Genomic DNA, 12,269 nt, shown 5'->3' with positions numbered 1-12,269 from the left:
TCATTTGAGTCATCAGTCTAAAGAAATGAAAACTTAGGCTTGCTTTTAAAATTAACAACCAAACTTTACTTTAATAACACAAAACTTTTAAAATGAAGCACAAGATTCTACCCCCTTTTTGAGACATTAGGATGTGCCTACAGCAGAGTCTGAGTCAGAGAGGCTTAGGGAACACATCAGAAATTGAATCATCAGACTGAGAAGTTGAAGGAGATGGTTCTGGGAAGCCAAGTAAAAAGGGGTCTCCTGGTGGTCTCCAGTGACCTCAGCTGAATGTCATTCCCCTTTCTTCCCATCCAGCAAATGGCTGCAGCAAACCTCGGGTAGAGAGGAGAATGCCTACCTGGCTCTCATGGCTCCTGGAGCTGCTGAGGGTTGTGGAGTGTCTGTCTTTTTGAGAAGCTCAGGGTGAGAGCAGAGGTCTGGGAGAATTGAGGGAGCAGCACCTCCCTTTGTAGGACTCAGGGTATATGAAAGGGTTTTCTTGTATGTCCCAGCAGCCAATGAGGCGCAGGGACAAGAAGAATGGGTGATCCCCCGCACCAAAGGGGAAAGGGTTCTCACAGAACTACCACAGGAAAAAAGGGAGCTCCTATTTAGAAACCTTTCACCCAGTGCCATGACGCATCTCGAGAATGAGAGGCCTGAAGGCTGCTCCCCCTGGAGAAGTATCTTCAAGTACAGACACTTGAACACACCCCAAGCCACTTGCAGGGGTCTGGAGAGAAGAAGAGAGAGAGCAAAGGAGGAGAGAGAGGACAGGACAGGAATCCTGAACTTGAAGACATCCCCCAGACAGACAAAAATGGAATGAGTTTTAGCTCGAGCATCTCATTTCAAGTCAGGGTGGGGGAAGGGGTTAGCTTTGCTCAACAGCAAATTATATTGAGAAACAGAAAATCTGATTTCATTTCTGTAATTATTGATCTTTGTTTTCAACCTCAAAAGCCTTTCCCAACCCAGGAAGCTCGCTGTCTGTAGGCTAGTGGAAACAGCATTCCTGAAGGCATAAAGGTGCCAAGGGGGCCTCTGATCCAAAAGGTCCTGCCCACCCAAGATGAATGACACATGCATTCTCATAGTCACCCCTCTAGACAGTGGCAACTGGGAAGAAGAGAAAGGAAGGAGAAGTCTTCCAGCTTCCATGGCAGACCATGCTAAGCCCCCCAATAGGACATGACCCCAAGCACCCAGAAGAACCTTGGGGAAGTTCTGTCACTCTCTGGGACTGTTTCCCTGGGTCCTTTGGAGGACTTTCTAGGCTTCTTTTACTCTATTTCCTGGCAGTGCTGTCGTTTCTGCTGCAGCTGACCCGTAATGGGTCTTGGTCATGGGACTCCTTTCATAGCTGATCCCCTAGTCATCACCCAACTCCAGAAGTGATCTGACAAGACAGAGGACAGAGGGACTAACTCTTCTCTTATTTCTTTGAATGTAGCCCAAGATCAGCTCCTGTGCCTTTCATATCCTTAGCTTTCAGCCCAATGTTCCCACAATTCCCCCAAAAGACACTTGAAAGGTCCTTTTTTAGCCCAAGGATGATGTTCCATTTATCTCAATTGCTTTCCATCTTCTTTATAGATTCAGCTGAGCCTGCCTCAATCCTTTATGATGCTGAGTCTGTCTGCTAGCATGCTAACCATCTTTGTCAGCTTAAGGTCAGCTGAAAATGTTATTGATGCCTTGTTCATGCCACTGATAAAGATGTTGTTACCTAGCATCACCTGGGCCAATCACAGATCCCTGAGCAACTCCCCTGGAGGCCCCTTCCGAGCTGGCATCAAACCCTCAAAGACTGTTCTTTGGGTCTGTCCATTTACCCACTTATCTCCTGTCATCTAGATGGCCTCTCACCACGTTACCCACAATTGCCATTTACACTTACTCTGAGACATCAGAGCCCAAACAATGACCCAATGGCTGGGACCTATGTCAACCAATGAGAACCAGAGCGATTTGGGTTTAAGGCATGGTCCATAAAAAAGAAATCTAGTCTGTCAGTCCCAAGATGCCTTGCTAGGCTTCAGTGATCAAGATTTATGTTCCTTTGGGCAGAGCACCCACAGGTAAGGGTATTATTCCCTGTGTGGACAAACCCTGAGGTTCTTCCCCTCCCAGACTAATTTCTATTACTAGGTCAAGGGGGGTCATTCTTTGCCTCCTTTTTACCAAGCCTCAATCACTGAATGGGCGTTGATACCTGGGAAAGACCTTCACTTAAAAAGGCCAAGGTCTCCCACTGCATCAGGGCCATCTCCAGTCATCCCGATCCATATCTTGCCACTGGGCCCAGATGGCCCTGGAGGAGTGAATGAGGCTGGTGACCTTGCCCAGCCCTGCTCATTTAAATCCAATTCACTGCCAAGTCATGACATCATCTCCTCTTTGAGAATGAAGAACAACCACAAGAATACTACCCAAAAGAATAGCAAGAGGTACTAGATCCTACATTTGGCTACAATGGAGGCAAACCATCGCTGTGGCATTCCCTGAGCTGCCATTTTAATGTCTATCCCAAAAGAACCTCAGCTCACTCTATCAACAATCTGGCTTTAATTTTAAAATGTTCAGATTCACCTTCTTGCTCTCCCACCTCCCCCTCCCCAGCTGAGAAAGCAAGAAAAACAAAACCCTGTTACAAACTTGTATAGACATAAGCTGTTCTTAATCTAACTACATTTAACTTAGTGATCCTTTTCTAGACATTCAACTAAGCACTTCTTTGATAAGAAGTTCTACAATTTCACTAAGGGCTCAGCTCATTGACCTAGAGTTCCCTGTTGTCATCCCTTACCCAAACAACAACAAACAACAAGCCAAAAGGCAGGACTTGGCTATTGGCCGCTGGTATCTGCTGCTCTGCCTGATTCAATGCCAGAAGAGTCACCTCTCCCAGGTTAAGTTCCTCACCTCTAATCTCACCACCCACTACTAACTCAATCCTGGACTGACACCGCCGGCCTCGGATTCCTCTCAGCTCAGATTGGAGGGCTGGAGGGTGGAGTACCAAACTTTAGAGAGGGCAGAAATTGGACTTTTCAGCTCAATCTTCCCTGCACTTGATACTCTGCCTGGTTTCAACTGCACAGAATAAGATGCCCCTTCACCAGATAACCTCTGCCCGGCCCCTGCTTTTCTGCCATACTTTTTCATGTCATCTTCCCCCCCCCCATTTAGTTAAGGAAGTTTGGCTTTGATTCGCTCCTACAAAATGACATGCTCTCAAATAGAGATTAAAATGATTTTTAATAGAATATAATAATTAAAGGAAAGGTAAAGGCAGATGAGTTTTATAAAGAAAATATCCAATGCAGCCTAGTATGATCACACATAAAGCAAATCCTGCATATATATATATATATTTCCATATAAATATTTTATTATTTTCCAGTTACATTTAGAGATTGTTTTCAACATTTGTTTTTATAAGATTTCTAGTTTCAAATTTTTCTCCCTCCCCTCTCTCCCTCCTCCGAGAAACAGCAAGTAATCTGATATAGGTTTTATATGCACAATCACATTAAACATATTTCTGCATCAGTCATGTAATGAGAGAAGAATCAGAGCAAAAAGGAAAAACCTCAAAAAAGAAAAACAACAAAAACAATAGAAATGGTATGGTTCGATCTGCATCCAGATTCAACAGTTTGTTTTTTCTGGATCTGGAGAGAATTTTCCATCTATATCTATCTACATCTATCTGCGTGTGTGTGTGTGTGTGTGTGTGTGTGTGTGTGTGTGTGTGTGTGTGTGTGTACCAAACATATCAAAGAAAACATCACCAAATCAGGAAAGAAACAACTCTCAATTTAGTGGCCGGAGAATCCCTATTCACAGACTTTGAGTCCCGATAGGGAGCTCAGCCCCTTGGGTGAGGTTTCCAAAAGAAAAAGAAAATAAAAACATCACCAAGTCAGGAGAGCACCAACATCTGGATTTTTTCTAGCTGGGGAGTTCTGGTTCTCAGCCTCTAGAGTCCTGACCAGGAAGGCTCCGGGGTGACTCCCGAGCCAGCCCCCCCCACCCCAACTACACTGGGGGAGGGCTGAGCTTAAAAAGTCTGAGGACAAAGAAGGCTCACTGCCAAGGATATTGTAATAATGTCGATCCTTAGATAAAGTCCCAGGAGGGCCCACCCTGCCGGACCCAGAAGAACAGGAACTCAAGGGCAGTAAACTAAGTGCAGCCTGGAGGACCTGGCCAGGGTCCTTCAAGGTCGTTATCCTTCTCCTTCTCAGGCTCCTCCCGACATAAACATACACTGTGGATGAGAGGCGAGTCACACTAAAGAGAATTTGGGGGTCATGAAATTCCAGTCACATAGGGGTGAACTAGAGGTCATCTCAACTAGGCCTATGCTTGGATAATCTTATACTAATTCATATATTAATTCATATAGGAATCTTTCACACACACACATCCATTAGATTGTAAGCTCCTTGAAGTTAGGTACTGTCTTTCATTTTATCAATTATATCCCCAGCACCTACCAGAGCTCCTGGCACATAGTAGGTCCATAATAAATGTGGATTGGATTGGTCTGGATTCTCCAAGCCTGCAGTATCTCTTCATGATTTTTTTGAATTTCACTGACAGGGGTTCAGCCACCACATCTACCCATTCTTTGAGTATCCAAGGATGTGGTTCATTTAGGCCAGGTCATCTGAAGTCATTCTGGGCGGACAAGTGCTGTCTTATTCCATCTCCTTAGAATCCTGTTCAGTCCTTTCCCATCTGAGGTTGTTATTCTCCTTGGCAGAGAAAAAAGAGGGAAAATAGAAGTGAGCAGCTCTGCCTTATCTCTGCAGTCAGTTTGCGTCCTCCCACCCACCCTGAGCAATTGATCTGAGCTTTTCTTTGAGCCTCCTCTTTTTCTTTTCTTTTCTTTTTTTTGCAGGGCAATGAAGGTTAAGTGACTTGCCCAGGGCCACACAGCTAGTAAGTGTCAAGTGTATGAGGTCGGATTTGAACTCAGGTCCTCCTGACTCCAGGGCTGGAGCTCTATCCATTGTGCCACCTAGCTGCCCCGACTGAGCCTCCTCTTTTGCCCAATACAGCTGTGGGGAGGGGAAGGAGGAGGGGGCAGAAGCCTCTTGCATGTCTTTAGCTTCCCTGACAGTCCCAGTTCATGCAAAACTAGAGCACTCCCAATTCTGGTTCCCATTACATCTCTGCATCCATTCTGATACCTGGAGATTATATCACTATAAAGAACAAAGTGGTAGGTGAGGGATAGTTAGCTTAATCATAAGGGGGAATGGCTTCCATCAGTGTTTGGAGAGACATCACATAACCCTCCTTTTAAAGTGTCTTGCAGAGGGCAGCTAGGTGGCACAGTGGATAGAGCCCCGGCCCTGGATTCAAGAGTACCTGAATTCAAATCTGGCCTCAGACACTTGACACTTACAAGCTGTGTGACCTGGAGAAGTCACTTAACCCCCATTGCCCTGCAAAAATAAATAAATAAATAAATAAATATAAAGTGTCTTACAGTGCTACATAAGAACAAGTTTTCATTATTATTATCTAGGTTTAGTTATTGCTCACTATGCTAAGTGTCTCCCTGCCCTCAGGGAGTTTGCATTCTGTGTAAAGGCAGACAAGGTAAGGACACTCACCAAATAAATACAGAATGGGCGGAGCTATTGTAGGAGTCAGAATGAGGGAAGCTGAGACCCCTCACTAAGATAGCTGTGGGTGAGGGGGTGAGGAAAATGAGGGTTGTGGAAGAGGTGAGACCAGCACAACTCGGCAATTGATTAAAAAGGATGAATTAGGGAATGCAAGGAGTCCAGAATGACACCGAGTTGATGAACATGGGAGACAAGGAGGACGGCGGTGCCTTCAAGAGAAACAGAGAAGTCAGAAGGAACAATGATTTGGGGGAAAGCTGATGATTTCTGCCTCTGGAGGTGCAGGGCAAGAGCTCAGGAGAGAGATGAGGACTGGATGTATAATTCAGAATCATCTGCGGAGAGATGATAAGTAGACCTATGGGAACTGATGAGGTCAACATATAAGAGCGGAGAGAAGAGAGCCAAGCCAAGAGCCCTAGGGGGAATGGATCTTGGTCCTGCAAAGCTCAGGCAGGCAGCTTGGATGGGATATAACACAAGAAAACATGCTCTTCTTCACTACCCTGTCCCTTCTCCTTCTCTCCCCCTGGAGACGAGGCTGCCTCCCTGAATCCTCAACTCCACTCTGGGAAGTGGGTGGGACAGATGTCATTACTCCCACTACAGAGATGAAGAGACAGGTTGAAATAGCCTGGCCAAGGTCACATGATAGGTAAGAGGCAGCTGCTAGACTAGGCTCCAGGATCTTGATTCAAAATAATACAATTTTGGATCTGGAAAGGACCTTCAAGATCATCTCTCCCCACCCAATTCTAAGGAAGTCGGGGCCCAGGGAGAAGTAAGCTGTCCAAGGTCTGGTGGGCAGCCAGGGTGAGATTTGAATGGAGGTTGGTGTGCAGGAAGGAAACCAAATGACAGCCTGTAGTTCTCACTGCTGTGCTGCTGAGGTGTGGGTTTTCAGTAGGACCATTCAGTTATTTCCCTTATCGGTTTTGCTCTCCCTGTGTGGACCTGGCCGCCCAGCAGCACCCACAGTGAGCCCCTTTTGAACACGACCCAGCGAGTCCCGGTAGGTCCCCCAGTTCCAGCAGATTTGGGTTTAATTATAGGAGCATTGAGCTTTCGGTAGGAATATTTCGCACCCAGTGAGAGCCGTGACACAGTAAACCGGGCCTTCTGGGGAGACAGCGGTTGGTCCCCGGTCATGTATGTTGCAGACAGAACACTCCCTCGGCCGGGGCTGGGCCAAAGGCCCAGGGGTCATTGCGGCTCCAAGGATAACAAAGCCAGTTCTCATTCCGTCTTGGCAGAGAGCTAGCGGCTCTCCAGAGGTTTGTGGGGAGGCTGGGAGGCAGAGAAGGGGCAGAAGGAGGTAGGCTGCGTCTCCGCCCCCCACCCACCCCCACCCTCCTGCCTGAGGACATTCCATTTAATCGCTGACTTCCAGGCTAGACCGAGGGCCCACGATGGGTTCCTTTCACTGGGCCACTTCTGACTCCAAACAGGGAAGCCGTGAGTCTGGTGCCGGTTGGGGCATCAGTGAGACCAGGCAGGGACCGCGCGCCCCTCCCGCCCGCCCGGACCAAGTGATGGCGAGTAAGGGGCCCTGTTCTGTCCTTGTGTTGCAGCTGCAGAAGCTAAAACGGTCGCTTTCTTTCAAGACCAAAAGTTTGCGGAGTAAAAGTGCCGACAACTTCTTCCAAGGGACCAGCAGTGACGGGAAGCTAGCAGCGGACACACTGCCCGAGATCCCGGTCGGCGGCGGGAGCCAGCCCCGAGGCGCAGGGAGCCTGGGCGCCACGCCCACCAGAGGGCGGCTGCAGCCCCCGGCGGGCAGCGGGGCCCACGCCTTCCAGGAGCACCTCTTCAAGAAGCCCACCTTCTGTGACGTCTGCAGCCACATGATCGTAGGTAAGGCCTCTGCCTTCCCTTCCCCTGCCTGCTCTGCCACCCCTCTCTTGCTTCTTTGGACCATCTGGCCGGGCTAAGGCCACAAGGTGTGCTGGACTCTCGGGGTGGCTTGTGCCAAGCTCAAGACCAGTCCCTGGCTGGGCCAGTGACATGCTCTTGCAAATGAATGGCAATCGGGGGTAGAAAGGCACTGTGAGGACTGAAGCAGGGTGAGCATGGGAAAATTGCTGCACGCTATGTAAGCAGGGGGAGCTCTGGGTGGCAGGGCTTACACAACGTCTGTTAAAAAGGAACTGGCCAGGGATTCCTGTCGAAGGGGCAACGCCTGATTCGAATCTCTGACCCATCCCTTCTTCCCGGTAACCTTCCTAAGGCTACTCGGGCTAAGGTGCTAACCTGAGCACTAAGGATATGGAGGGAGAGGGACAGAGACAGAGAGAGAGAGAGAGAGAAAGAAAGGGGGAAGGAGAGAGAGAAGGAGAGAGAGAGACAGAAAGAAAGGGGGAAGGAGAGAGAAGGAGAGACAGAGACAGAAAGAGAAGGGGAAGGAAAGAGGAGAGAGACAGTGAGACAGAGACAGAAAGAGAAGGGGAAGGAGAGAGGAGAGAGACAGTGAGACAGAGACAGAAAGAGAAGGGGAAGGAGAGAGGAGAGAGACAGAGACAGAAAGAAAGGGGGAAGGAGAGAGAGGAGGAGGGACAGAGACAGAAAGAGAAGGGGGAAGGAGAGAGAGAGGGAGGGACAGAGACAGAAAGAGAAGGGGAAGGAGAGAGAGAAGGAGAGACAGAGACAGAAAGAGAAGGGGGAAGGAGAGAGAGAAGGAGGGACAGAGACAGAAAGAGAAGGGGAAGGAGAGAGGAGAGAGACAGTGAGACAGAGAGAGAGACAGAAAGAAAGGGGGAGGAGAGACAGAGACAGAAAGAAAGGGGGAAGGAGAGACAGAGACAGAAAGAAAGAGGCAAGGAGAGACAGAGACAGAAAGAGAAGGGGAAGGAGAGAGGAGAGAGACAGTGAGACAGAGACAAAAAGAGAAGGGGAAGGAGAGAGGAGAGAGACAGTGAGACAGAGACAGAAAGAGAAGGGGAAGGAGAGAGGAGAGAGACAATGAGACAGAGACAGAGACAGAGAGAGAGAAGGGGAAGGAGAGAGGAGAGAGACAGAGACAGAAAGAAAGGGGGAAGGAGAGAGAGGAGGAGGGACAGAGACAGAAAGAGAAGGGGAAGGAGAGAGAGGAGGGACAGAGACAGAAAGAGAAGGGGAAGGAGAGAGAGAAGGAGAGACAGAGACAGAAAGAGAAGGGGAAGGAGAGAGGAGAGAGACAGTGAGACAGAGAGAGAGACAGAAAGAAAGGGGGAGGAGAGACAGAGACAGAAAGAAAAGGGGAAGGAGAGACAGAGACAGAAAGAAAGGGGGAAGGAGAGAGGAGAGAGACAGTGAGACAGAGACAGAAAGAGAAGGGGAAGGAGAGAGGAGAGAGACAATAAGACAGAGAGAGAGACAGAAAGAGAAGGGGAAGGAGAGAGACAGAGACAGAAAGAAAGGGGGAAGGAGAGAGAGAAGGAGGGACAGAGACAGAAAGAGAAGGGGGAAGGAGAGAGAGAAGGAAGGACAGAGACAGAAAGAGAAGGGGAAGGAGAGAGAGAAGGAGAGACAGAGACAGAAAGAGAAGGGGGAAGGAGAGAGAGAAGGAGGGACAGAGACAGAAAGAGAAGGGGAAGGAGAGAGACAGTGAGACAGAGAGAGAGAGAAAGAAAGGGGGAAGGAGAGAGAGAAAGAGAGACAGAGACAGAAAGAAGGGGGGAAGAAGAGAGAAGGAGAGACAGAGACAGAAAGAAAGGGGGAAGGAGAGAGAGAAGGAGAGACAGAAACAGAAAGAGAAGGGGAAGGAGAGAGGAGAGAGACAGTGAGACAGAGACAGAAAGAGAAGGGGAAGGAGAGAGGAGAGAGACAATGAGACAGAGACAGAGAGAGAGAAAGAGAAGGGGAAGGAGAGAGACAGAGACAGAAAGAAAGGGGGAAGGAGAGAGAGAAGGAGGGACAGAGACAGAAAGAGAAGGGGGAAGGAGAGAGAGAAGGAGGGACAGAGACAGAAAGAGAAGGGGAAGGAGAGAGAGAGAGAGAAAGAAAGGGGGAAGGAGAGACAGAGACAGAAAGAAAGGGGGAAGGAGAGACAGACAGAAGGAGAGACAGAGACAGAAAGAGAAGGGGAAGGAGAGAGGAGAGAGACAGTGAGACAGACAGAGAGACAGAAAGAAAGGGAGAAGGAGAGAGAGAAGGAGAGACAGACAGAAAGAGAAGGGGAAGAAGAGAGGAGAGAGACAGTGAGACAGAGACAGAGAGAGACAGACAGAAAGAAAGGGGGAAGGAGAGAGAGAAGGAGAGACAGACAGAAAGAGAAGGGGAAGAAGAGAGGAGAGAGACAGTGAGACAGAGACAGAGACAGAAAGAAAGGGGGAAGGAGAGAGAGAAGGAGAGACAGAGACAGAAAGAGAAGGGGAAGGAGAGAGAGAAGGAGAGACAGAGACAGAAAGAGAAGGGGAAGGAGAGAGGAGAGAGAGAGAGAGAAAGAGAGAGAGAGAGAGAGAGAGAGAGAGAGAGAGAGAGAGAGAGAGAGAGAGAGAGTTAAAGGGAGTTTCTCGAGGCAGAGAGGCAAATTGACTTGCTGGTGGTGAGAATAAGTGTCAGAGCAGGATATGAACACAGGTCTTCCTGAATCGTAGACTTTCTCTTCCCCTCCCCAGGTTCCCTCTTTAATGAAGGTGGGGTTTGGGGGCCAGCACCTGTAAGTTAGTCCCTCCTCATACAACGTGAGCTCCTTGAGGGCAGGGATTATTTTTGAGTTAACATCCCTAAAACGCCTTGTGAGCCTTAAAGGGCTCACATTCATTTGTAAATGCCCGATCTGGGCCAGCTAATTTCGCTGGATGCGCAACACTTAGCAAGGTGCCTGGCACATAGTAAGGACTTCATTCACTCTTGGTTTGACTAGGGAATTTGATTCTGCCTCTTCTAGTCCGAGAATTACCTTGTCCGAGACAACCATTGTAAACGATGAGTAGGCATTGAGCAATGACGCTAAAAGAGACCAGACATTTGTACTGAGTTGATATGAACCTGTCCACAATATAAAAGAGTGAGTGGAGGGGGTGGGGGGAACAGTTTCTTGAGCTTGGGCATATGGAGACACCCTCATCCTAGTAACTCCTAGGCTCAGAGAGTGAGGAGAGACCTCAAAGATGATCCAGTTCAGCCTGTATGTGAACTAGTGTCCATACTATAGGAGCCATGACCTTGGTCCATCCAGCCTTTTTGGAGGCTGCCCATCATGCTCCAAGAAGTCTCTTCCATAACACAATGGTGTGTGTGTGTGTGTACATACACACACATCCATTGTAACTTGACGCCCCTCCTTTTCTCAGCAAAACACACACATGTACAATCCGATGATCAAGTGTGGAGAAGACAGAGAGGTTCCATAGAATTCAGTCTCCCATAAAACAGGCTGTTTCAAGAAGTATCCCAAACACTGGGTAGCCCTCCTGGAGACGAGTCAAAAGGAAGGGGATATCAAGCTTGGCAGTCACAGTAACAAGCAACAGGCATCAAAAGAGCATTGGTAGGGGGCAGCTAGGTGGCACAGTGGATAAAGCACCAGCCCTGGATTCAGGAGGACCTGAGTTCAAATCCAGATTCAGACACTTGACACTTACTAGCTGTGTGACCTTGGGCAAGTCACTTAACCCCCATTGCTCTGCCGATAGAGAAAGAGAGAGAGAGAGAGAGAGAGAGAGAGAGAGAGAGAGAGAGAGAGAGAGAGAGAGAGAGAGAGCAAGCGAGCACTGGTCCCATGATCGGAGGATGCAGAGGCAGAGTGATGTGCTGGTATAAAGGAGAGAACTGAAGCTAAATCTTGGCAAAAGTACTAAGATCTATGTAGTCACAGCAGCAGCTTCCAGAGGAAGCTGTCTACCCCTCCCTTGGGCAGCCAGAGTCCCTGGAGATGTGTAAAAATAGATGGCACAAAGCCCTGGAAAGAGGAGGAAGAGGGACAAACATTCTGAAGCAAAGAGGACTGTTAATCTGCCTGCCCAGTGTGGGCAGCTGTGATTCTTCTGCCACTCTGTTCCCTCACTGAGCTTCTGGGCTCTGCCAGCCTCCAGCGAGCTCCCCTTCAGCAGACGGGTGGAGTGCTCCTGGCATCCTGCTTTGGCCTTCTTTTCACTCCCTTGAGGGATGGAGCCCTTTCTGTGAGCCTGAGGACGCTGGCTGAGACTTACCTCAAAGAAATGGTTATTTATGTTTTAAAATGGAGCCAATGTGATGGATTCACAGCTAACTCATTTACCCACCAGATGTCACTGCTGCCCCTAACTAGGTATGGCCCAGGGAAATCCATCAGAGAGGAGAAAGATGCGCCAAAAGAACCAGACTCTGCTCTCCCGCACTCCACTCCATACCAGTGAAAATTGCCAAACTCTCTCTGGCTCTCAGAGAACTCCACCTCTTTCAGGGTGGCAGAGTTCATCTCCTTCCTCTAAGGGCTACAATACAGTACAGCTTTATCCAATCAGAATAGGGCTCAAGCCCCCACCCCCCCAGGATGATTCTGTATCCTCCAGTCCAGTGAATTTCATTGTGCCCTGTGAGGAAGGCCAAATGGAGTCCACCACACAGGCTAGCAGACAACCTTCTACTATATAAAGTTCTTACTCAATGAACGGGGTGCAATCAAAAATATATTCTCACAGCTACCACACTGGTCATGTATCTGAAACTTCTCCA

At 48.6% G+C, this 12,269-nt stretch overlaps 1 protein-coding gene across 1 annotated transcript in view; it reads left to right on the top strand.

Annotated features, from left to right (window-relative positions):
* The window catches only part of STAC (SH3 and cysteine rich domain), a 64,888-nt gene that overhangs the window by 21,663 nt on the left and 30,956 nt on the right, over positions 1-12,269 (top strand). The window contains exon 2 of the mRNA XM_043977298.1: positions 7,205-7,487. Coding sequence (XP_043833233.1) covers positions 7,205-7,487 — 283 coding nt within the window. The remainder of the gene's footprint in view (positions 1-7,204; positions 7,488-12,269) is intronic.

This window comes from Dromiciops gliroides, chromosome 1, assembly GCF_019393635.1.
Source record: "Dromiciops gliroides isolate mDroGli1 chromosome 1, mDroGli1.pri, whole genome shotgun sequence".
In the NCBI taxonomy this organism is placed as follows: Eukaryota; Metazoa; Chordata; class Mammalia; order Microbiotheria; family Microbiotheriidae; genus Dromiciops; species Dromiciops gliroides.
The sequence above is the reverse complement of the archived record's forward strand: the minus strand, read 5'-3'. Positions and strand labels throughout refer to the sequence as shown.